This window comes from Haliotis asinina, chromosome 6 (genome assembly GCF_037392515.1).
Source record: "Haliotis asinina isolate JCU_RB_2024 chromosome 6, JCU_Hal_asi_v2, whole genome shotgun sequence".
NCBI lineage: Eukaryota > Metazoa > Mollusca > Gastropoda > Lepetellida > Haliotidae > Haliotis > Haliotis asinina.
In genome coordinates this window covers 14,087,678-14,115,299 of record NC_090285.1, presented here as the reverse complement: position 1 = coordinate 14,115,299, position 27,622 = coordinate 14,087,678, and the positions used below count along the sequence as shown (strand labels likewise).

Below are 27,622 nucleotides of genomic sequence, written 5' to 3'. Positions count from 1 at the left end.
CCCACCCTCCACCCCCAAACCACACCAATCGTTAAACTGAACAACATTTAGTTACGACGCACCAATTCGGAGAAAAAGAGATATAAATAATTACAACTGTCTACCTTTACACGCAAAATGAAGAACTGACCGGGATCTGCTCACGGTTCAAACTAGCTATACGTTTACAGTATTGATAATACATTTGACAGTCCCTGGTATAACAATATGGTCATTGCCAGATATACCCTTTCTTTGCCACCAATCTGCAATAGTCATTGATCTGGTAATTTGTGGAATTAAAACACAAAACCCATGCAATTCCTGTCATAGAAATCAATGACAGTTCATATATTTCTATCGACGACAATGATTAATCGTAACAGCTCGAGCACAGTTGCCAAAGCAAATCGCTATAGTGGAAGCATCTTAAAGCACCCGTTTAACAGATCCGACAAACATACCAAACCTAATGGAGTTTCCAAACGCAGAGACAACCGCTAAGAATTCTATTAAATAACCAGTATTCCATTTAATGACAACCATTATATAGAATCCGAGTCGCAGACCTCCCTAATGACTGATCATCATGTGTTTCTAAAACCAGCTGGTTTTGGGGGGATAAAAGAATATTGATCTCAAATTAAGACTTCAGATGAAAGGTTGCCTGATTAATTACACGCTCTGCACGCTGTCCTGTTGGTTATGAAAGTCTGCCATTTGGGCATCGAGCTACAGGTAAGGCAAGTTTGTCTCTTCTCATGTGATAGTAATTGTTAGATGAAGCGATAATTATTAAGTTTTGAAAATGATTCGACTTAAATGATTCAAATTCAGCTTTTGATTGTGTGGTGTTTATTGGTAACAGTTTGTGGCTGTATTACATATTGTGTTAATGTTCGACTGTTGTATTTACTATATAATGTGGTTTAGTATTTAGTCGGAATCGAACAATGACAGTTGATAGTGGAAGTATTGATTTTTTTATTTAAATGTAAAGTTATCAATACGTTTATTGAATAGTCATATATCTCTTGAAACAATTTGAATTAGGTTAAATATCAATATCAGTGGCAATATGAAGGTGGCAAGTGTCATTATTTTGTCAAGAGAGACACACTTAAATATCTGCTTAAAAAAACTATCGATAAGACACAACATGCTTACTTTTTGAGCTCATCATTTTTCTTTCTTTTATGCTAAATTTATTTAAAGTGTAAAAAGTTTGGTACTGTAAAACATTACTGGGAATTGTTGAAGTTTGAATCTGTCACTATTTGTCTTTCTCTTTGACCTATATGCAAATAAGTGTTAACACAAAAGAGCATTGTACAAGTGTTCTCATTTGTGTTGATTTAAAGCAATATTGTGTTCCTAGTATAGACAACCATAGACTATGTGACTGCAATGCTAGCTACAAGTAGTCTAGTTTGACAGCAGATATTACAAACACTGATTTCATGATTGTGGATTTAAAAAAAATATATATTAATACTTTAAGGCTTATACTTTTCCAGTTCCATACACGGAAATGACATTGCTATTTTGGCAACATGGTATAAATAAATACACAATGTGTTAAATTTCCAATTCAAAACGGAGAATATGCTATGATCCGTTTGACTCAAAAGCGGGCCGATGACTTGCGATCTTAACTCGAACACTAATACAATGACCATATTATGTGAATATTTTGAAATAACTTTCCAGCCCTTGTGCACGTGCTTCTCGCACACCTGGCTGTCCCTTTCTCTGCACTCCTCCCTCGTAACAAACAGTGAACTGTGTCAACATTTTAATGATAGTTTGTTACACGACATTTTCTTAATTCATAGGACAAAATTTCTGCAAAAACATCAGAGTTTCATCAGCGTTTCATTGAGTATTTTGTATTTATTAGTTTTTGATATAGACTGCAAATCATCGGTCCGCTTTTGAGCCGAACGGATTATATAGGTATATCTAATTGTCAGTGGGCTATATCTTAATCACAGATCCTTAATAACAATCACTTTGTTATAACAGCGGAACATTTATAGCTGTGCTGTACGTATTGTACTTTTAGAACTTTCACTTCAGACATGAGTTTTGATTGGTCAACGTGCTCTTTGAAGGATCATACATAATGAAAATGCGTGAATGAGTGAGTTTAGTTTTATGCCGCCATTAGCAATATTCCAGCAATATCACTACCGGGGACCCGGAAACTGGGCTTCACACGCTGTACCAGTTTGGAGAATCAAACCCGGTATTCAGCGTGATGAGCGAACGTTGTAAGCTCTAAGCTACTCCACCCCCGCTCCACTACGGAAGCTGCAGGTTATTGAAAATCTGTTTGTGGAGATATGCAGAGAAGAGGTTACTGCAACAGTAAAGCGTGTCCAGAAATATACTCAGAGGAAAAAGTTAAAGTGACAAACAGTGTGTTAATATGGTCGAAGAAAGTTAAACAGTTGTTTGAACTTTTCAGGAAGTTTGCTCTAAATTTGCAAGAAGCATAAGATGTTTGAGAAAAATTGCTATGAATATCAAAAAGTCTGACATCTATAATTTCCACTCAATGCAATATTCCGAAGTGAACAACACCTCCATTCGTCGCTCTGCAACGAGTTAGCATCGATTCCATGCATTCGAATAAATGAGAGGTATGCGCCAGTCTGCTCGACGATTCAACGTCCACAGTAACAACATTTGCACTGACACGCGACGTCCTTTGCGGTGGGTTGGGGTGGGTGGGTGTTAGGTGGTATGACTGAGGGGTTGGTTTGGGGGAATTGGTGGCGTTATTGGAGGAGTGTTATGATCTGTGGTAGGATAACATTTGCAGAAACGTACTCAGCGCATCCTCGGACACGGAATGACCTTTCCCTGGATTGTCATCAACGTGGCCTTGATGAATCGAAAAGTGACACTCCTGTGTCAATACACAAGGTGGACAGACTGGCTGCTGACAGTAGGAATGTGCTAGTGAACCATTTCTTCTGCTTTGGCTGCTTTGCGTATGCCAGATGAGCTGGCCTTATGGATCGTTACCATACCCTGAAACATGAGTCCGTTCCCATACTATCATTTCATTCGCGACATTAACATTGATTCTGTTTGTTGTTTGTTAATATATCCTCTGCCTGGGTAACCATGTGTGGTAGGTACACAACAGAAATCGACACAGAAAATGGATGGATTTTCATGTTTAGATGCCAGCAGAGAGTTTGAAAGTATGGTCCAATTTCAATATTGGATAGTCACATCCTAAGAAGGAAGGTAAAAACTAACCGAGCAAGGGTAGTTTCGCTGCCTTAAGGGGTTTACCCACTCTATGCTGAGTTACTAGTACTATGCTGTATTGCTGAATGCTTTCAATGCCAGTCGCATGTTCAAAATGAAACATTACTGTGTAACCATTTGATTTCTAGAGTATTTCAATCAAAACAATCATGTACTATCGCTAAAGAGCTGCGTCCCATTTAATCACAGTATGTGTTTTTAAATCTAAAACATAACATAATCTCTGTCACCAGAGATATACCGGACTATTGTCTTCAATCTGAAATAATCAGCCTTATTACTCTTGTGGATCTTCTGCAGATATGATGTCATACGTCTTTCTGCTGGCTGTGCTGGGGGCAACGTCTGTGTCCGGGGTAAAGGACCTCTATATACTGGGGCTGTTCCCAATGGACGGGGATTCTTGGCCAGGGGGCGCTGCTATCAAGATAGCGACAGAAATAGCTCTGGAGCACGTCAACGCCATGGACAACATGCTCGTGGGCTACAACCTCAATCTCATCTGGAACAACACTAGGGTAAGTAACTTTAGCAACCAACAAGTAACTATTTCTTAAAATAAAAAAATAAAACTCGACGTACACCATTATTTTGGGTGAAGAGAAGGGCGAGGAAACAATGTTTTAGAGTAGGGCACTCAGTCAATTGTAACTATTCTTGTCATTCCGGCAAACCAGATGGCGAACCGTACGCCTCTCGAGTCGATGTTCACGACTGGGCCTAGTCTAAGCGCAAACGGGCACGGGGATGAATAAAGTCTAGTACCCTTTCCAAGGAACGTAACTCTGAATTTCCAAACTTGGCTACTCTAAGAACATCCCATATCCCGTGGGCAATCAACCATACAGTCATTTCCCTCGTAAAGATGTTTTGGTGGTGAGAGCTATTGATCCTTTAGCTCATAGTTTATGAATACTGAAACTTTGCATGGTTTAGCAAGTTTCAAAGTTCAAAGTTTTCATGTTTCGAGATGCGTTGTACTATGTCGTGTTTGACTGGTTTGCCACGATTCTTGGAAATAATGGCGTACGATAAGGGAGTCTTCTTGTAGGTCACGGAACGAGGCGAGTAGTAACGGATGGATTGGAAGGTTGACATGCAATGTTGTTTTGTCACGTGGTCGGTATGGAACTATCATGTGATAAATATTGTCCCCCATCTCATTGGTGATCCACTCATGCTATTCCGGAACAAGTCGAATAGCGGCTTACGGAAGGGGGCGAGTGGTAACGAAGCTCTCGTTTGTTAGACGTAGTGATGTTTCGCAGTCCAGGTTACATGAATACGGTCCAAAAAGCTTCATAAAATTAAAATGTATTTCGGACTAACAAAACTAGTGATTACTCGCAATTCAAAAATATATCACTGGTACCTTGTCGTTGAGTCCCCAGACAACCGAAAGCTTGAAAGAAGGGACAACAGTGGCTTATTAATTGGGTGAATGACGAAACTGACATTTAAAGGGCAACTGGTAATCACCACTATCATCGTCGGTAACATTTCCTCGGTTTACAATATTTAATGAATTATTAATAATGTTACAAATAGACATTTATAAAGCATATATATCGAAGCGCATGCGCTCAGCGCTTTGAGGAATTCCTCTTCCGGTTAACCGAAACTGGCTGTTTGGCGCTAGAATGTTAACAGTCATTACTTGTCCCACCGGGTACCCATTCCCTGCTGGATGAATGGGGCAAATTTGAACATTTAACAGTCATATGAAGTATCCCACTGGGTACCCATTCACTGAACAAAACTCAACTCAAAATTTGAATATATAGTCTGGTTCATAATTATTGAGAATTTTTCTTCTTACTTTGAGCTATCCTAACACCTCAACTGATTCACTGATACTTAAAACTAAGTAATGGTATAAGGGAGGTAACTCATCTTGGCCTACTGAGTATAGTACAATTAGAGTTACCTCCCCTGAATTTGTAGCAGACGTCATTTTCCTCAGCACTGTCAACAATGTCTGCTGAAGATAAAAGAAGGTTGATTTTTGAGTTGTGTAATCAAGGAATTGATGATGTAAATACATTGGCAGAGAGAACAGGAACTCCTCTTTCTACTGTGTATAGGATTAGGAAGAATTTTAAAGAGGGAAAGGATTTGGGGCACCAGAAAGGAGCAGGGGGACCCAGAAAATTGGACTTCTCCGATCGCGTCCGGCTGGGAATTTTAGCGTCTAAAAAGCAAAGGGCAAGCATCTCCAACATCAGGTATGAAATGATAGAAAGGGGATCAACAGTTGTATCAAAATCTACAGTTAGAAGAAATTTGATTGATCTTGGATGGGAGAAAAAGACTGGAATTCCTTCTCCTCTCATGAAACAAGAACATAAAGACAGGTGTGTTGAGTGGTGTTTGGCACATGAAAACTTTGACTGCGTCAGCACCGTTGTATCGACGACCTAAATACAGCCCAAAGTTTCATGTATGGGGAGGGATATCCTTATTAGGAACGACCCCGCTGTGTGTGTTTGAGGGAAATCTGACAAGTCAACGCTACACTAACATATTAGATAATTTTCTCCTTCCAAGTGCACATGTGTTTTATGGAAATGACTGGATTTTGCAGCAAGATAATGATCCTAAACACACCGCAAAACATGCCAAGCAGTGGTTTCAGGAGAAAAATGTGACTGCATTACCATTTCCTGCATATAGTCCTGACTTAAATCCCATTGAGAACATTTGGGGGATGATGAAGGAATGTGTGAATCAAAAGGGGTTGACAAAAATTGAAGACATGAAGAGAGAAGTGGTCCGATACTGGGACAGCATAACTCACGAGACACTAACCTCTCTGATAGGAAGTATGCCTACCCGTCTTAGTCTGTGCCGTGAAGCTCAAGGAGACTTGATAAAATATTAAATTGTTACCTACACAACATGAAAAGGTCAGTTCACTTTTACAATACATTCAATTTTATCTGATTTGTTCTCGTTTAATAATATGAAATGCTTTAGCTTTCTCAATAATTTTGAACCATACTGTACCTTCACAAAGAAAGACCACACATGTCAGATGTGTTGTGGGGCAGGACTGGAGTCGTAGAATCTCTAAGGTTGCCAAATATGGTAACTCATCAAAAGACTCTTCTTGACCAGCATAACTTATCTTCACCTGATTTTTGACCTAGCCTCCATGGACCAGGACCACGCATTATGGACACAAAAATGGATTTCGAAAGTAGGATTAGTGAGTGAGTTGGGTTCAATGCTGGTTTGAACAGCCTACCAGTCCTTTATCACAGCCTTTCAGCATAAGACGTAAGGAAACCAGTAAGTATCGTAGATGCCAAGCACTTGAAAAAGGGTATTTCGCTGACAAACCAAAAGCAGGGGGAACCTGGATATGAACCTACAACCCAAGGGATTAAACTCTCCACAATTTGAACTTGCCACCTGTGGTACCGTGCTCTAAAATAAAGAGGCATTGATCACATTCGATGGACGACTGGCACTACAGAACAGATTCCAGTCGATTCTGAGCCAATCAGTCGAGTGATTGACAAGAGCAACGGTCTATCACACATCGGCCATTTAACTTAATAGTACGGACAGTCAGAGTATGGTCCTCGGTCACTGTTAACAAAAGACGACGAATTCCCAGGTCTCATGGGAACTAAGTATCGTTGACTGTACACATTTCCTGTGTGGGTAAAATTAATCACGGAATATTAACTGAGCAGCGGAAGAAAGTGTTGATATGTTGGTGTATATTTGATTCATAACATCTCTCTTTGTTCGCGTTGTATCCAGAAAATGAACTTAGAGATGTCCTTGGGTGGTTGGTTACGTTAGCAACCAGAAATACATGATGGTTGTCCTAACTCTGCAACTGGCAGTCTGGCAGTCTGGCAGTCTGGCAGACAACTCCCCCCTCCCCTATCCCTACTAGAAAAGGAGGAAAAAGAAGCAAAAACAAAACAAACAAACAAACAAGGCCAAACGGTATTCGCAACTGATTAAACAAATACGTTAACGAACCTTGGTTGACACATTCCATCGCATCCCAGTTGTGGAGATAGTTACTGATATTGTTGATCCATAGGTTGTGTAGACCAGACTCGATTATTTACAGACTGCCAACACATAGCGTCGTAAAACTAAACTCACTCACTGAAACGACTCATTAAACATTATAGTTAGCTTAGAAATAACGTCCGTTTCCATTCTTTCACTATTGGTGAATTACACCAGTCAAGTATAGAACACACATCGTTGAAGCCAGTGAGGACTTCTGAGAACAGAGAATCACTATTGATTTAGCGAAAGGTTTAACCATACATAATTACTGATATGCCATGTTGGTAGAACCAGACAAAGGGTATAGGTTCGCAATGAAGGCTTGAATCAGATATAGCAACTGATACTGTTTATATAGTATGACAGTGATTAACGTCCTTTTTTTACTTATCCCCTAATGAGACGTAACCCACATTTCTTATTCCTCAAATCTAATGGAGAAGCCTTGTGTAACCGAATAAAACAGGTCTTTTCCAGAGTCAAGATATATAGATGAGGGTCTAGTATGCAGAGGAGTTGTTCGAGCAGGCAAACTGTTTCCAGCGAAATTTGAAATGATGTAAATTTGATAGTATTTTAGCCTTTAGACACGTTACCTATGAAAATGCAATAGGTTGTACGAGCTAAATTTGGTTTAGAGACAAACAGCGTCCTGTCACCTTCAGCCGTACAAGCATTGTTATAATGACTGGCTTAACTTTTATTCACTGTGCATGATGTTACAGTAAATAGCAGTAGCAGTAGCAGTAGCAGCAGCAGCAGCAGTAGTAGTGGTAGCAGTAGTAGTAGTAGTAGTAGTAGTACCAGTGGTGGTAGTAGTAGTAGTAGCAGCAACAGTAGCAATAGTAGTAGTGTGTGGTAGTAGTAGTAATGGTAGTAGAAGTGTGTGGTAGTAGTAGTAGCAGTAGTGGTAGTAGTAACAGTAGTAGTAGTAACAGTGGTAGTAGTAGTAGCAGCAGCAGTAGCAGTAGTAGTAGTAGTACCAGTAGTAGTAGTAGTAGTAGTAGTAGTAGTAGTACCAGCAGCAGTAGTAGTAGTAGTAACAGTGGTAGTAGTAGTAGTAGTAGTACCAGCAGCAGTAGTAGTAGTAACAGTGGTAGTAGTAGTAGTAGTAGTACCAGCAGCAGTAGTAGTAGTAGTAACAGTGGTAGTAGTAGTAGTAGTAGTACCAGCAGCAGTAGTAGTAGTAGTAACAGTGGTAGTAGTAGTAGCAGTACTACCAGCAGCAGTAGCACTAGTAGTGTGTGGTAGTAGTAGCAGTAGCAGTAGAAGAAGTAGTAGTAGTAGTAGCAACAACAGCAGCAGCGGTAGCAGCCTCAGCAACAGCAGCAGCGGTAGCGGTAGCAGTAGTAGTAGTAGTAGTAGCAGCAGCAGCAGCAGCAGCAACAGCAGCAGCGGTAGCAGTCGTAGGTAGTGGTAGTAGTAGTAGTAGTAGTAGCAGCAGCAGCAGTGGTAGTAGTAGTAGCAACAGTCTCAGCAACAGCAGTAGCAGTAGTAATAGTAACATAAGTAGTGGCAAAATTAGTAATAGCTGTGGTGGTGACTGTTAAGCTAGTATTTTGTCGGAGCAGCTGTAGTAAAAAAGAATGGCTTCCCAAGCAATTCAAGCACACGAATTCAACAATGGAGTCAGCACTTACACATGATAACGACTGTAACAGCAATAATGTTGCTCCTCAATAGTGCCATGCCGGGACTGGCGTCGACAGTATGTACCGTAACCTCTACAGCCCTCCCACGAAGATCATCATCTATGGACCCGGATGTTCCTTCGTGACTGAAGCCACTGCGCAGTCGTCGTTCATGTGGAACCTGGTTCAGGTAAAAGAAGCAATCGTATTTTACAGCGCAGTCTTGAATCAGCTTATGCTGGCCAGGATATAATATAGTCAGTTCGAGTTGGAAAGAATATCCCAAATGTCCCTAAATCAGCAGGTAAAATTACGAATGCGTTAGTTTGTTATTTATATGAGCATTGTAATGTGCTAAACTCCATTCGCCACGTGCATTCTTACAGAACTCACAATCAAAGCACAGCGCATAGTTAGTTTAGTTTTAAAAAGCTTTTTAACAATATTCCAACCCTATCACGGGAAACGGGATTCATATATTATTCATGTGTGGGGAATCGAACCCTGGTCTTCGGCAAGACGAAGGAACACTTTAACCACCAGGCTACCCTACCGCCCTTGTAAAGTAATGACGTCATCTGACCTCCATACCCGATTATTACTGTAGACGTGTTTCAGGATCTATTTTGTCCTGGTTTCTGGGACTGTTTAAAACGAGTAAATGCTATATTTCAGTTGTATACCACTCTTACAAGAGTTCCACATTCTCTATCGAGACACACACACGAAAAAAAAACATTGACCTCAAGACAAGATTTGACCAAACAATTACGAACGTTACCCCAACAGTACCTAAGTTACAAGAGTCCCCGAAACGCGTCATTTGTCTACTTTCATTTTATTGTATACTTGCATGCAGTGTTCGATATAGCCACTGGCCCGCTAGCCTGTATCTAGCAAAAATCCAATCCAATTAGTAAAGTAAATCTCCACAGTCACTGGTCAAACTGGCTGGTTAAATTTTCATCGGGTCATTGTGTAGATATATTATTCTCTCCAAGTTATTAAATTATTAGGCACTCTAAATCATGCAAGATTATGGTCCGATAAAAATAGCCATGATATCAGCAGGTTAATGGTGACTGGTTTGAGCATAAACAAAACATTTCAGAAATATGTTTTCTTATTTGTTTTTTAGCCCCTACTGTGGGCTAGTAACTTTCAAGCATACATAACCCAACTGGTTAGCAAACTTTGGAAATTATTTCGGACACTGCTTGCATGTGTCTCCTGACTATATACGTATATGAATCTGATCTACCCTGCAGTTATTTCATATTTAACGATCATCTTAAGGACATAAATGCTATCGGATCCTGCTAAAGCCGTTGCACATGCCAAAAGTGTCACAATTACCCAAAAATGAACAATGCTAAAATTCGACGTCACCTTTTCGACAATTTCGGTCGTTGTCCTACTACAAAAGCAAGCCGAAAGTATCAAAATTAAACGACGGGTTCGACAACCCGTTTTGACGATTTCCGAAATTATTGTTTTGTCATCATTTTCTGGTCTTTATCTAAGCAAAGACTTTTGTGCGGTCATGATGGTCAAAACAGCAACTTCTGTAAATTGTTTAACCAAATCTAAAACCTACAACAATTTAGCTGGGAATATAAGGACATTGTGCTATTGTATTATAATATTATAAAAACAGCCGTTCCTTTTCCTTGGGACATTCTTGTTATTGTTACTAGTATGCTTGTTTATGGGCTACAAGCCTCGCGAACAATGATATATCTATACAAGACTTTCGAAAGAGCATTTGAGACAACACGCAACAAGACGATTACAAGTGACCAAGCTGTTCGTGTCAATTTCGTTAAAACAGAATATTGTCTGTGGAGGACAATTGTAGGCATCGTGTCTTTTAAACTAGGTAGCAGTAAATGACTTGTCCAGGGCATTAGCAATCTCAGAACGAGAATATTATGCGCTTGATAATCCGGATTACTTTGGATTTACATGCGACCTTCGTTCCACATGCCTTTGTGTTCCAGATGTCGTGGGGATCGGTCTCACCCTCGTTGTCAGATAAGACTAGGTTTCCACGTTTCTTCAGAGCCAATCCTCCCGACGTTGAAGTGAACCCGGCAAAGATTCAGCTATTCAAACGATTCAACTGGGCCAAGATAGCCACGATGCACGAGTCCTATGAACTGTTTTCTGCGGTATTTTACTTTTTACGTTTCCTTCCCCACCGTGAGACCCGTGAAGGTCCGGGTTATAATTTCAGTTTAGTAATCCGTGCTTGTCGAAAGAGGCGACTGAAGAGATCGGGTGGACTTGGTTGATACATGTCATCGTATCCTAGTTGAGTAGATTGATGCTCATTCTGTTGATTCCTGGATTGTCTGGTCCATACTCGATTATTTACTGAATATGGTGGCATTAAACAAACAAACAAACATTCGTGAATTTGTATTACGCCAAATTCATTGCAAAAGGCGAAAGAAATTTTACCAGTCAGTTATTTTATCATTAATACATTTGATATGCCACATGTGTCACATTCAGCTAGCATAGAAACAATCGAAGTTATACCTCTTTGGTATTTTTTGTGTCATGTTTTGTGTTTTCAACCGAAATATATATATGGGTCAGCACGTAATGATTTCAAATACTTTAACTTAAAACTCCAAGTAACCTTTCTAAAGACATTACTTCATTTTAATCTCTCACAAGACCAGAAGACCTTCAAAAGTCCTGTAGTTTACATGTTTTACATACACATGCAAAAAGAAAGGCCGCTCTGTTTTTTGTGAAGCAATACATTGCAGACACAATCATGGAAGTTTATTTTTATGAGATTTCTATTTTTCGAAACTTGCATTTCTTTTGCTGTTCACTGTGTATAGTTTATAGTTACATACCAGGTAATACCATCTTTTCAAACAACAACCATTGCAATATTTTTCACTGAGTCGCGTCCCTTAGCTGTCACAGGATCCACTTTGTCCCTGGTTTATCAACGTTTTACATGTAATTTCATACTAGTATTCCAATAAAGGGAATCATAACAGCTTTGGCCTGTCTTCCCACATTAAACTCACACATGTAAAATATGAAACCGATCGCTCGCTCATCAGTCAGTAACTGAATGCAGATATTGTTCTATTGACTAGCCTACTGAGGACTTGCTACGCAGAATGCATGATGAAAATATGACTGTCATCAGATCCGAAATCATCACAAAAGACCCTTCGTTTCAAGTCGCTAGTATGAAGGTACAGTCGATTTTGATAATAATATTGTTTATGTGGAAGTTACTAGTATTATGTTTTCATTGGCGGGTAAAAAAGATAAATTCATTTAAATATTCATACGAATTCATCCACATGCAGATGATGAAAGTATTATGTTTTCACTGAAGATAGGATCGTAAGGATTTCATTCTGAACGGAGAATCGCTTTTGAACCACTATCACAGCGAAATGATAAGAGACTTTCCTCAAGTGCTGAGCCTTTCCTTCCACACATGTGATAGCTGTTACAAATACATGCAACGGCAAGTCAGTTATCTGAAAACCACACGTATAACATACCTTAAGAGAGAACTTTATTTACATTGTGTAAGAGCAATGCTTTCATAAGGCTTTAAATACTTTAACCAACATCTACTGAACAACATTGGAGAAGGGGTCGTTTAACGCTATTTGGAGCCATCGTAGTGCAGAACAGTTTAGTGTACTGTACTGTACTGCACTGTACACCGCAGTACTGGACAAGTGAATTGTGTGAGTGTCCTACACAATATTGATGTACGCAGTTTCAAACCAATTTTGTCATTTTTTCAGCAAAGCGATGCCAGGATCATCGTTGGCAGCTTCTACGAGGGAACAGCCAGGAAAGTGTTCTGCGAGGTTGGTTATCTAGCATATTCTCTTAATTTGAAGAATGTTAAATGCATCATGTGACCTTACATTGGGTCCAAAGTACATGCGAACGCTGGTCATCGATGCCATGACATTTAAAGCCATAGAGCCAATGTTAGGAAATAGTGCTTCGTAAATTACGTTGTTGCAACCATAACGTATTTCCGTGAATGCAGCAAATGCAACGCCCTTTACTTCCTGTTTGGACTTTCGCTCGCGCGCGCGTGCGTGCGTGCGTGCGTGCGTGCGTGCGTGCGTGCACGCGCACATGCAATGAACAGCTTGGGGAGAGTGAGTTGGATTTTCCAGTAATATCACAATGGGTTAACCATTGTACCCATGTAAAGAATCGAACTTGTAAATCCGTGACGAGCGAACGCTATAATATTTAACTTACTCACTCACTCACTCACTCACTCACTCACTCACTCACTCACTCACTCACTCATATTTCTGTCGTCTCTGTTGTACCAGGCATACAAGAACAAACTCTACGGGTCAAAGATTGTGTGGGTAACAGTCGGGTGGTATGAGGCTGAATGGTGGACCAAAGGAGACAACTCCTTGGACTGTACGGCGGAACAGCTCGCAGAAGTTGTAGAGGGATCTTTCTACGTGTCTAGAGTACTGTTGGACCCTCGAGATCAAGTGTCCGTGTCTGGCATCAGGGGTAGCGAGTTCATGAAATTGTACAACAGTCTCTCCAACAACGGATCGCTATTCGGTAGCAAATTCGCAACTCTCAGTTACGATTCCATCTGGGCGATCTCACTGGCTCTCAATGCATCCAAGGAATACCTTGAATCCATGGGTTTGTAGTGTCATAATGATGTTTGCATTTATATTATTAACGGTATCAAGAACGCATTATAAAACCGACCCTTGACCGTCTGGGATAAAAGTTCTCTTTTTCAACCTACGTTTGCCGTGAAATGCGTCTAACGGGATCGGGTGGTTAGGCTCGCTGACTTGATCAATGCAGCCATTGTTCACAGGTTGAATAGATCGATGTTTAAGATGTCAATCACTGAATAATATGGTCCAGATCGCTGTGGCTGGAATATTGCAGAGTGTTTGATAAAGAACAGATAAACAAATATTACAGACATAGTATGACTAAACGGAGAAATGACCTTACTAGGAAACAACTTTTTATGGTATATCGAACCCGTGAAGATCCGGGTTAGAATTGGCCTTCATCAACCAGTGCTTGTTGTAAAAAGCGACTAACGGGATCGGGTGGTCAGGCTTGCTGACTTGGCATGCACACGATTTCGTACATCAATGCTAAAGCTGTTGATCAATGGAATGGCTGATCCAGACTGGATTATTTAGAGACGATGCCGGGATATTTCAACCGAAACAATTTCACCCCAGCACAATTTCAAGCCTGGCTGTTTCGCCCGGGTTGTTTTTCACCCCATTCTGTTTCCCCTCAGCAAATCATTATTATTATCATCAGCTAAAAATTGTTTCAATATTTAATCATGTATGTATTGCGTCCAAGCAACATAGTCATATTGTCTGAATAGAGATATCAGTCCACATTGGCTGTGTTAGGCCGGGTGAAGTCCTTCAGGGACGAAAGCTACCTTGGGCAGGAATGAACTTATGGAGGTTCCCTTGTCTCTGTACTTTGTCCAGGGGTTAAGGGGGCTCTCGTGGATCTTCTTGAATGTTTGTCTATTTTGTCTTGGTAGAAGATTATTCTGAATCCGGCGCACTTAGGTTTTCACTTGGACAGCCACACCTCTCAAGAGTGGCACCAGAACATAATATGACATTCCAACATTATTCCACCAGTCATAATTATGTGCCACCTCAACACCGACGCAGTAGTACTTACCTGATTACCTGAAAGCATTACCTAATTCAGATGAACAGATTTAAGAATTAATAGCATCCTCGATGCATACTAGATGAATGGCACTGGTTAGGAATTGGAATGAAACCATTTGGGGTGAAACGCCCCGAAACCTGAGAGACCGCCACTACTGAGGTGAAATATTGTTGATTACGGCATTCAACAACATGACAACCAACTACCCGACTATTATACATTGCAACGTCTAACTGACACTACTGCAATCGTCTACACACACTCTTTCTCAATGCAATAAACAGAATAAAAGTTCTAACGAGATTAATGTTTATTAATTCGCTCGCCGTGTTCTAGAATGACTTTTTTGACCTTCACAGGCAGCAACCTGACGCTGCAAGACTTCAGCTACACCGACGACACCGTGGGTTCCATTATCTTTAGAAGCATGATGAAGGTCCAGTTCATCGGCACCGCTGGCCAATTATCTTTTAATGAGAAAGGGGATCCGATAGGCCTCTATACAATCAATAGGATTCAAGGTAATTAGTTCATTGTATTTTTTATCATGTTTGACCGGCTGTGTCGTATCCGACTATCACGTTGACAAAGAAATCAAGATAAACAACCTTAAGTTTGGGATAATGCATTGGAGCTGTCAAGACGGCTATCTTAATATCCTGATTAGACAGTCACCATTCTCTCGACATCGATTCTCTGGTTCTCGCATGTACAATTGCCATGATTCGCTAAATGGAGCTCTCTTATATCATTTCGGCAGCTGATGTTCAAAGCAAAAATACTGTAAATTAGAAAAGAGACATGTCCCAGTATAATTTGATCTTTATGTCTCGGCCCAATAGCATGTTTAGAGTTTACAGAGGCAAACAACTAGAAGATGAACCGCGTTATTACAGTTTGCGTCGTAACAGATGCTTTTACAGTTTTCCACAGTTTGTCCCAATTTTCGGTTCCTGCCTCGTGATGTTGTAACTGTATGGGTTGTGATTTCTATGAAGCTTAGTCTCACATTTTAAAATTATGAATTTTTCTTTGCATAATAGGCAATGAAAAGTGTTTTATTACATTTTATCGCAGGAGTTATCACATTTTGCCGCACCTTTTATTATAATGTACCGCGTTATTACAGTTTATTGCGGTGTTATTACAATTTCCAGCAGTTTGTTACATTTTACCGCGTTATTTCAATTGGCGTCGTAACGACCCTCCTACCCACTGTTACGGTGTGCTGATATCCTGTAATGATCTCTCTTTGGGAAGTGAGGATGCGTGAGTGAGGGTGTTAAGTAAAGCGTTGGTGTGTTCAGTGTTATAATTATGTCAGGTTATCCTAGTCCACTGCTAAAATACCGAAGATCATTCGTTTGTTTATCCACTTGGAAAGCTCAATGACAAGCATTGTGCTAATTACCAAAGAAACGATGGGAGAAAATATTTACGATTTTCTAAACATCTGAGACATGTGATGGCGTGGTACCGATTACCATAGCAACGTGATCAGGTAAGGAACGATGATTTAGCACACATCTAAGATAATGCCAAGTTTCGATGTTTCTCGCACATGTTAAGCATGCAGGGACATAACTAACATAGTCTTTAAAGCGGTGGTAAATCAACCCACTCACTAACTCCAGTTACATTAGTGCCAGTGACATTCGTTGACGTTCACCCCCGTTACCTGTTGTTGTTATTGTTGTTGTTATTGTTGTTGTTGTTGTTGTTATATTCGATACTGTTGAAATATACAACTCTAACTCGTATTGCAGTCTAACATTATCCGGGCTATACTGATCTTTAGTAACCGATGCTTGTTGTAAGAAGCGTCTAACGGGATCGTGTGGTCAGACCCGCTCGACACAGTGGTCCAACTTTGTAAATATTTATAGAAAGATAACTGATGTCCATAGAGGCTGTCTAGTATGGTCATCTACCTTCAGTTGCTGGCAACCTATAGCCTGATTTTATACTGTATTGTCCGAAAAGTGATATTAGTTTTAAACTTTCCACACTAGTTTTAATCTCATTTGTGATATTCTAGTTGTTTTACTGTCCTTCGCTGACAGGTTTTTATACAATACATGTATTTCATTTCAGTATTAAATGTTCTCGTCACGATATGGCTGAGACATTGCCGATGTGACGTTAAATACTCACTCACTCACTCACTCACTCACTCACTCACTCACTCACTCACCATAGAGGCCGTCCTTACAACTACTCTGGTGCTAACGAATCATTTCATTCTCTGTGTCCAGTGTCCAAATGTTCACAGTATTTCGTGTAATTATACAGAACATACCATAGTGACTAATTGACTTTACTCCCCTTTAAATGAACACTACACATTGTTTTTATCAGGTGGTAAGTCTACCATGGTGGGACTCTACGATCCTAATCTTGACCCAAGTTCTCAGATTGACTGGCTGCCGGAGATCGATCCTGTTGTATGGGAAGGTAAGTAAAATATTTTTTTACTTTCATTTCAGAAGATTTCGATACCATTTACAGATATGTTTGTCGCTTAGCGTCGCAGTCAGCAATGTTCCAGCTATATGGCGACAGCCAGTAGGTAATCAAGTTTGGATAGTATGAGCAACGTCAGATTGTGATGAGACGTATCTAAGATACCTGTATCTAAGCACCGATTGTGGAAACATTTCAATATTGGAATAATTTACATTCCCTTTACATATGTTTCTGTTGTGTGGAGAAGATCTATGTCAGTTATATTATGTTCTTTGTCTTCTAATGGGAAGATACCGAGAGACTCTGCAGTGAAGCTGATCTTGGAGGAGCACCTGTTTCTGGCTCTGTACATCTGCTTCTATTGTATGGAGAAGAATATTATCAGTTCTGTCATGTTCTATCTATTACATATGGCAAGATACCGAGAGACTCTGTGGTGAAACTGATCTTGGAGGCTGTTTCGGGCTCTGTTGTGTTGACGACAAAAGTGTCGGTTATGCTATGTTCTTTGTCTTCCAGATGGGAAGATACCGAGAGACTCTGTGGTAAAACTGATCTTGGAGGAGCACCTGTTTCTGGCTCTGTACAGCTGCTTCTGTTGTGTTGACAACAAGGGTGTCAGTTATATTATGTTCTTTGTCTTCCAGATGGGAAGATACCGAGAGACTCTGTGGTGAAACTGATCTTGGAGGAGCACCTGTTTCTGGCTCTGTACATCTGCTTCTGTTGCCTGTCGGTGCTTGGAGCGGCACTGTCCGTTTTCTTCCTGGTATTCAATTTCTACTACAGGGATCTACGGTAAGTGTCGTCTTGCAGTTTACTTACCAGTGCAACCATTTAATGAGCTCGAAACCGTTATAGATCACAGCGATCGATTAAATGAAGCGATGAATATCGGAGAAATACGTTTGAACCAAAATGGCAAAAAAATATAACATATATCAACATGTTTCACTTCTGTGGTGAGTAATGACAAATGTAGGCTCAGAATGCCGACAAAACGAGACCCTGACTACAGTTGAGGAGTAGTCTATGCATAAAGAAGCAACTTTGTGAATCTTCCGAGTAAATTTAAAAGTCATGTCATTCAAAAGATCATTTACGAGATCATCTATTACACATTTCATATGATAATCAATAATCATTATCAATGATACCCATGGACGATATTTCTGATTATCAGTCTTTTTAGCCACACTTTACCATTATGCCAGTATGAAAACAACCAATGAAAGGTATTACTTAATTGAATAAGGATATGTTACATTTTTGTCTGTTGATATAAGCATTGAAGCTGTAGGCTTTAAAAAGGACAAGGACTTGATTGTGTGTGTACATCGTATTCCGCTTTTAATCAGGGATGTATCGTTTTTCGTGTATGCTTCATTCATTTATTCTGGACTGTCACTGGTAAACCACTTGGAGAATGCATTACGAACTATGTTTCGTTTCTTGTACAGTCACATAAGAAACCGGCTCAGGAAAAGCTCAAATATCTGTTGCAGTGGAACCGGAGGACTGACTTAATTTTTTATTAAATTGTTATATTGCTTTTTCAGAGTGGAATATTTACATATAAAAACGAGATAAATGAACACAATGGTGTTTTGTCCGAACATATACGATAGTCATGACACAATTTGTTATCTTGGAAGTAAATATTTTTGCTTAATGCAAATAATGGCTGAGACATCGTCAAAGATGATATTTACCAGAAAACAGTTGGTAACAGTTGATGTAGATAGTCGACGGTTATGTCTGTTTTAACTATTTGGCGTTCATTGTAGAGAGGTGAAGATGTCGTCTCCGCGACTCAACAACTTTACACTGGTTGGCTGTCTTCTCCTGTACATGACGCCATTTCTTGAGAACACCAGTGCCACTTCCTTCTCGGCATTTTGCACAGTAAGCGGTTATGTTGACTGAGTTCTACGCCACCGTTAGCATTACTCCAGCAAGTAACTAGACTAGACTACCCCACCGATCTACGCAGTTGGAGAATCGGGACCTCATTCAAGTTGTTAGTCAACTGGTTTCATCACTTACATGTTCATGATGAATATGGTCTACAGATATGGGTACGGTGGAAAACAGTTCGAGCACATTGTAACCCACCGATTTTAACTTGATCTTCTGTAGTTGACATAAGCATTCTGTGAAAAGTAATGTTGAAATAATATTATGACACTATAATGCTTGATATATAACATGGAAAACCTTTGATCACCTTATCAAAACTTTAGACCTTCGCATGAATATCAGTCTGTACATTATGATAGTTTAGACATCCCTCTTGTTTCAGTGGATCTGCCGAAAGGTACAGTGTAGGTGGTTTGATCACATGTCGTGGCATAACCAAAGTTATGTTGTGGTACTTGTTATTGCTTTGCCTGATGATGAAGATGGATAGATAATATCATGCTTGAAAAGAAAATATTGTGAATTGTTTTTTGGGTGTCCTTAATACAGTGATTTGAGGACAAACAAATGTATCGCAATATTACGTTTCTCACCTTAATGCCGGTAAATTTTATTTCTTAAGGAACACAAATAATTCAAATAAAATTAGCAAACGTAGTATGTATGAACACATGCTTTTGAACACAGGAAAATGTTTTAAACTTTGTGATTGTATGCAATTATTGTATTCTGAATCTGGACTGTGGGCTCTTCCGTACTGGAATAACAACATATCTTAGTATATAATGTTATAACATAACACTCAGTCATTTCATACAGTAAACATGTCATATGTTCAAAGTTTGATTCTTGCTTAAATATGCTTTAAGGGGATATATTTTAATTGACGAAGCTGTTTTTACTAAGTGAGAAAATACCCTCGTAACGTGGACTCATGTGGGAACATTTCGTTATTTTAGGATTATTCGTGCTGATATCGCCTCAGGAACATAACCAACGTAACGCTTAGATACGTTATAACGTATATAATTTGTCATATGACGAGGTGATGATGTCCATGAACAGTTGATGTCTATGGGAAACAGTGTTTACCAGCAAGACTATCATGTGATTTAAAGATACACTTTGCAGTCAATTTGGATAGATCATGTGACGTGTTTTCATTCCCGTTTACTTCAGATTAAAGCTTTTTTCCTAGCCCTTGGGTTTTCACTGTCATTCGGAGCACTGTTTGCTAAAACTTGGCGTGTCCATGTGATCTTCACCAACTCCACCAAAAAGAAGAAGGTAACCTTAGAATAGAGCACACAGTGCTATGAAAGTCAACGTTGAATTATGTATTATAGAAAAGGGTCTTTCATTGTGTAGGTTCATCATCTATGACATCGTACAATGCAGGAACATTATTTCTTACTGTGCTGGGTCAACACTTCTTACTATACAGGTTCATCACTTCTTACTGTACAGGCTCAACAATTCTTACAGTACGTGTTCATCACCTCTTGCCATGCTTCAAACTCAGGTTCAGTACCCTATCTTACAATACAGGTGCATTGCTGGCTTACTCTTCTGGTTCACCACACAAGGATCCCTTCCACTTGCACTCCCTGCAGTACTGAATCAGAACTCAGGTTCATTAATCTATCTCACAGTACAGGTACATTGTCTCCTACTGTCCCAGTCCAGCACTTCCTCCTATACAGGTTCATCACTTCTTACGATGCAGGTTCATCACTATTTACGATGCCGGTTGAGCACTACTTATGATGCCGGTTCATCACTTCTTATGATGCAGGTTCATCACTACTTATGATGCAGGTTCATCAGTTCTTATGATGCAAGTTCACCACTACTTACGACACAATACCGGTTTATTACTTCTGGCAAAATAGGTTTGGTACGTCTTGTAATTCGTTAGAGGTTCATCGCTTTTGTGATACTTGATCGCAGCTTTTGCAATACAGATCCAGAACTTCTCGTATAGTACAAATTCGTCATTTCGTGTAACATGACGTAGTGTTATGTTTCAATAAAGCTACAATACAATATCTACACATACATCACAGCTTCAGTACATGTACCTGCAGATTGTTAAGGACAGTCAGCTAATGGCGATGGTTGGTGCCTTAGTCGCCATCAACATGCTGGTCCTGCTGACGTGGACCTTTATGGACCCCATCGTTGTTGTCGACTACGACCTCCCCCTGCAGGTAAGCACTTACCGATGAGAGCGTATGATTTTATATCTAATGTGGCAACCCTAATATTCCAGCGTTTTACACATTTGGGAGTGATCAAGGGTTCGGTTTTCCAAACTATGTACGTCATGTTGCTGCATAAGAACGTCCCAATCACACAGGCATTGACGTTATCCGTGAATATTGAACATGTACTCGTTTGAATTGATTTCCGAAATGTTTAGTTTACTTTCTTTATGAGCCTGAAACATTATGCTGCTGTATCTACCAAGGCGTGAATGTTGACTATCATTGCAGGGGATATTAACAACTGTTATCATTATCGCTTTGGCTGAGAGTGGCCCTGTGGGTGTCAGTAGCTGAAGTTTTCTGCGTCAAGTTGCGCGCCTTACTCGTGCCAGAATACAATGATTATGATTCTTTGTCTCCAGCTCAAGATACATGCACGGTGATTTTACAACAGTTGACATGTAAGGTTTGAAACACTTTCCAAAACCTGAAGTACTGCTAACATCGGTATTAATCATATGTCATCATTATTGCAGCTGGATGACAAGGAAGATGTCATCACTCAGAGGGTAGTGAAACTGTGCGAGTCTCCAAACCAGGTATACTTCACAGCCACGCTGTTCGCCCTGCAGGGTATCCTTATGCTGCTGGGTGCCTTTCTGGCTTGGGAAACTCGAAAGGTCAGTACACCTCTTGTTGATTGCCTGTTTGTCTTGTATGGGAAACTCTAAAGGTCAGTACACATCTTGCTTCTGGCCGGGTTGTCTTGCATGTGAAAATCGAAAGGCCAGTGCACGTCGTGCTGCTTGCCTGTTTGTTTTGTATGGGACTTGACGGTTAGTCTTGTACTGGAAACTCGAAAGGTGAGTGCACGACTTGGTGCTTGCCTGTTTGTCTTGTATGAGAAACCTGAAAGGTCAATACACCTCTTGGTGCTTGCCTGTCTGTCTTGTATGGGAGACCCGAAAGGATTGTACACATTTTGTTGCTTGCCTGTTTGTCTTGTATTGGAAAGTCGAAAGGTCAGCACACACTTCCTGGTGCTTGCATGTTGTCCTGTATGGGAAAGTCGAAAGGACTGTACAGCTTTTGTTTCTTGCCTGTTTGTCGTGTGTTGGAAACTCGAAAGGTACTGCGTGCCTGTTTGTATTTACGTGAAACTCGAAAGGTTAGTACAAATCTCGTTGCTTACCTGTTTGTAGTGTATTAGAAACTTTAAATGTCAGTAACCCTTGTTGCGTGCATGTTTGTCTTGTATGGGAAACTCAAAAGATTAGCAACCGTCTTGCTGCTTTTCTTGTATGGGAAACTCAAAATGTTAGTATACCTGTTTTTGCGTGTCTGTATGGTGTAACAATATACGGCAATTCACGAATTACCGTCGCCGAGCATTGAAAGACCACAAGGACCTTTTTGACACCCCGCTGGAATGTCCATTATTTTGTTATAATGTCCGTTATGTTCTGGAAATTTTCGACACTTGACAAAAGGCATGAAATAATGAGGTGAGCAGTGAGGAAAAAATCCAAATTACGAGTGCATGAAAGAAATTTGAGAATATAATTGAAGTAACGAATATTTCCGGGATGGCTATCAAGGTGTCATCAAGCATAAGTTTATCCTACCCCTACATATCTTTTTTGAACAATGAAGTTATATGACAGGTGAAGCTTGACGGTCTGAACGATTCCAAGATGATTGGAATGTCTGTGTACAACGTCCTCGTGCTCAGTCTTCTCGGCGTCACCGTCTCCATGTCTCTCAGAACTCAGGTCAACATCAATTACGCCCTAACCTCAGCAGTCGTCATCCTTGCAACAACCGTCACCCAGTGCCTTATCTTCGTTCCAAAGGTAGGACAACAATGCCCGTCTAGAGATTAGGGGTAGATTGGCTAAGCATTTCGCGAACACCTGGTGTCATCATGTGGTTCATAAACACATTCCCTACCATTGCATCGCTTGATGACAATCCCTGGATTGTTTTCTCCACGCTAGATGTTTTCAACAAACAACATCTTACATCTGAACTGCTGCTGAAATAAACATACACTCATGATGCAGGAGCACTGCAATTGTACGCCCGACTCTGGTTTCAGCAGAGATTGCTTATAAAGAGGTAACGTTAACGGTTTTCTTGCATGTATTCTAATACTTAAGCACCTTGAGACATTTCTTTTCTTTGGCAATGCATTGCATTATTTTCAGGGAATAATGTTCCAAGTGAAATAGAAATATTTCACGAAAGATTTGTACGCCCATTAGAACAATATTGTGTAGAAGTTTTGTGCGTGACATGAAACATTGAATACAATACATGTTATACGTTTGACCTCTTTCCAAATGGCATTTGTATTCAGAGAAGTTGAACAGTAAATTGTCTGAACGTTTCTATAAAGCACTGTAAAATGTTAGTTCTAAAGTGATAATTCCTTTTGGGTCATTATTGCAAAATCAGGGTAAAGTGCAATCACAGCAGAGCTAGAAAACGTTGAGAAATGAACTGAATGTTGTTCTTAGACGCTCAGACGTATGAACACAGGGTTAGGCTTTTTGACAATGAGCCCGGAGCTGACAATTTATAAAGTACGTGTTGGTACCCTTCGTAGGGACCAAACGTTTTTGAGTTATTTCATTCCTATTTACGTTTTGCATGCCTCGTAGTAAATCAATGTCGACTCAAGGGCTTCACAATAGCGTACCCGGCACTATGGGTAAAGTTCACCGAAACAGGTGTAGATCCGGGTTAGGATTGGTCTTAACCCATGGTCTTAACCCAGCAACCCATGCTTGTCTTCAGGGGAGACTAACGGGGTTTACTATTGAGGCTCGGTGACATCGACATTACATAGATCTTCGCTCATGATGTTGAACAGTGGTTTGCCTGGTGCAGATTCGATTATTTACATAACACCGCCATATCGTAAAACAAACGCTGAATCAGCAAACTCAGGTTCCGCCTTACGTTTATGGTTACAGAAAATGATGGGAAACCATGTCACTCCACAAAATCTAAAACAAATTAAAACTGATGGCAAACACCAGGAATGTATGGTATATGGACATATCCGATATGGCCATCATTTGTACAATGTATTTTTGTATTTGTACTAGGTACTCTCCGTTAAGAACATCGGTAATCAGGTAGATGACGTTGGTGACATGATCACGGTGGCGGGAGGGAGGCTGCCAACGGTTGCCGGGACGATGGGAGCATCTGCCGTCACTGCACACCGTCTGATTACAGTGGAGAAGACGCTCCATCAAGTGTGTACAATTACGTCATTTCCGGTTGTACTATCAGGTTTTGGTTGAGTTATCAGTGACCACTGTAGCTATCCGTTTTACTGACATTTCAAGAGAACTTAGAGCATATCCAGGTCCATTAAATCTCCATTCCATGAAATAATAACTGCTCCACTGTTCGAGCTCCAAGATTCGAAGCCTTTTGTGAAAGGAATGCAATGAACACGTCACAATTTAATTCTGGACTCACAAAAGTCCAGAAACTCTCAGCACTCTGGCCACTCTCTCACAAAGGATTTGGCAAAATTAAACAGGCAGCTGTTATGTATATGTGCTAAGGATGAAAAAATGAAAAAAAAAATTTTCGAAAACTCAAAATTTAAACTCGCTCGCCCATGGGCACACCCATGGGCGAACAGTGGCCAATGGGTAGGCCCATGGGCAGGCCCATGGGCGAAAGAGTATAATTTCATCCAGAATAAATGTTTTGGAGGTTGTAAATGAATGAAAAAATGATAATAAGTATCATGACACACATTTCAGCTTGTTGTGACTTGACTCTGCTAACTGACAGCGATTTTAAAAAATCTCGCCCATGGGTGAAAAACATATTGGCCCATGGACGAGAATAATTAATGTCATTGAAACTACATGTTTTTTCCAGACTTTGCAGTTTTTCAATAAATGAACGTGTATTTATAAGTGTCGTGACGCGAAATTAAGCTTATTTTGACTTAATTCGGCTAATTTAGAGTGATTTTTCAAAAAGTCTCGCCCATGGGCGAAAACCATTTGGCCCATGGGTGAGAATATTCACTTTTACTCAAAATACACCTTTTCTCATGTTTTGGAGGTTGTGAATGGATGAAAGTATGTTCATAAGTATCATGTCACAAAATTCAACTCATTTTGAATTAATTCCGTTAATTTAGAGCTGTTGAACAAAATCTCACCCATGGGCGAAAAACATTTTGGCCCATGGGCGAGAATATTTCCTTTCACCCCAACACACATCTCTTCCAATGTTTGGAGGATGTAAATGAATGAAAGTACATTTATGAGTATCATGACAGTAATTTCAACTCACTTTTACTTAATTCCTCTAAATGAGAGCAATTTTGAAAACTGTCGCCCATGGGAGAAAGACATTTTGGCCCATAGGCGAGAATATTTGCCTTCACTCAAAATACATCTTTTCCTGTGGTTTGGAGGTTGTAAATGAATGAGGATATATTTATGAGTATCATGGCACAAAATCCAACTCATTATGACTTAATTCTGTTAATTGAGACCGATTTTCAAAAACATCTCGCCCATGGGCGAAAAACATTGGGCCCATGAGCGAGAATATTTCCTTTTCACTCCAAATACATCTTTTCTAATGTTTTGGAGGATGTAAATCAATGAAAGTGCCATTATGAGTAGCATGACACCAAATTCAACTGATTTTGACTTACTTTTGCGAATTCAGGAAGAGTTTTAAAAAATATGCCAGAATAATTACTTTTACTCAAAATACATCTTTTCCTGTGTTTTGGAGGTTGTAAATGAATGAGGATATGTTTGTAAGTATCACGGCACAAAATCCAATTCATTTTGCCTTAATTCTGCTAATTTGTAACGAGTACAAGAATCTGGACTTCCACTTAAATTTTCGTAGTTTTTTTTTTATTGTCTTGGAGGTTGTAATTATATGAATAAAAGTGTGTTTATAAGTATCATGACAAAAAAAAATGAAATCATTCCGGTCTTAATTCGACTAATCTCGTTCGTGGACGAAAATATTTTCGTTTGCTTGTTTTCTTTATTTTGCAAACATATGGTTTAAAAATAGATGAAATTCTAATGACAATTCAGTTTAATTTCGTGAGTTTAGTTTTATGTCGCACTCAGCAATATCCCAGCAATATGGCGGCGGTTTGTAGATAATCGAGTTTGGATCAGACAATCCAGTGATCAACAAGATGAGCATCGACCTGCACAATTGAGAACTGATGACATGTGTCAACCAAGTCAGCGAGTCTGACCACCCGATCCCGTTACTCGCCTTTTATGGCAAGCATGGGTTGTTGAAGCCCTTTACTTCCAGCAGCATGTACAGTACACTTAGAATACTAAGCCTGGAGATTCGTTTGAATTTATCTATTCTATAAAAGATAACAAAATTCAACCTATAGCTATGAAGTTGAAGTTATTTGAGAAAGCCCTAATCAAGAGTGACCAAACTCCACTGACTATGCTGGGACACATTAATAAACGGTGTTGTGAGATCTTTAAATTGTATTGAAATATGTCTTGTCAATTCCACTGACATTCACCAAATGTACCTACCTAGTAGTTTTAAGTGTACCTACCCAGTTTAGCATGTTTCGTTTTAATAGTGTGGTCTCCATTTTTAGTAAATCCCTTTTGCCCGTCCCGGCTTTTCTTCGTCCGAGGTTTTATGGGGTATTCTCCTATTTGTCAGACCAGAAATAATCTACAACAGGGGTAGGTCACTCGCTTGTTTTCTTTACCATTTGTACTAATTAGTATGCGCCTCGTCATGCTCCAATGCACAAAGTGACCTGATTCGTTTCCATTGCAACTTTTAACAGTACTTCAGCCAGTTTACTGTATCAGTCGAAATCTTACAATGAATGAATGAATGAAGAGCAAGGAGTATATGTGAATGAATGAAAGAAATAATAAAAGAAAGAAGTTCATATGTGAATGAATGAGACAGATATGATAAAAGAAAGAAGTACATTGTGAATGAATGAAAGAATAAATGATACACCACGGCCATCCCTTCCAAAACATGCTAAAGAACGCAAAACTATCGTTAGATCACATGTGTTAACATCAGCTTGTTATTGTCTCCCTGGTCAGACGTAACAATTGTCAGACAGGTTAAAACAACAAACTATCTGGTTGACTGCACAGCTGCCTGTTGACGTAGTATACCCACATCACCTACTTTTCCTGCGTAACCTTCATATAACCATCCTTAATATATTGAGCAGAGAGTACAGAAGGCCGTATAGATGTAACCACTGAACCGTGGCGTCTCTCTGCTCCCAATTGGGGGTGTCCTTTTCTACCTCTTCCATTAATCTTTAAAACATCTAACAAGCTCAATGCATGCATCTTTTTA

At 39.8% G+C, this 27,622-nt stretch overlaps 1 protein-coding gene across 1 annotated transcript in view; it reads left to right on the top strand.

The window, feature by feature from the left end:
• The first annotated feature begins 3,569 nt into the window (after nt 1-3,569).
• Nucleotides 3,570-27,622, top strand: part of LOC137287700 (gamma-aminobutyric acid type B receptor subunit 1-like) — a 31,866-nt gene continuing 7,813 nt past the window's right edge. The window contains exons 1-15 of the mRNA XM_067820088.1: nt 3,570-3,782; nt 8,986-9,123; nt 10,934-11,104; nt 12,731-12,796; nt 13,283-13,619; nt 15,008-15,169; nt 17,007-17,102; nt 17,762-17,912; nt 18,902-19,019; nt 19,417-19,431; nt 20,214-20,321; nt 21,122-21,244; nt 21,778-21,921; nt 22,906-23,094; nt 24,355-24,507. Of these exons, the coding sequence (XP_067676189.1) occupies nt 3,570-3,782; nt 8,986-9,123; nt 10,934-11,104; nt 12,731-12,796; nt 13,283-13,619; nt 15,008-15,169; nt 17,007-17,102; nt 17,762-17,912; nt 18,902-19,019; nt 19,417-19,431; nt 20,214-20,321; nt 21,122-21,244; nt 21,778-21,921; nt 22,906-23,094; nt 24,355-24,507 (2,184 nt within the window). The remainder of the gene's footprint in view (nt 3,783-8,985; nt 9,124-10,933; nt 11,105-12,730; nt 12,797-13,282; nt 13,620-15,007; nt 15,170-17,006; nt 17,103-17,761; nt 17,913-18,901; nt 19,020-19,416; nt 19,432-20,213; nt 20,322-21,121; nt 21,245-21,777; nt 21,922-22,905; nt 23,095-24,354; nt 24,508-27,622) is intronic.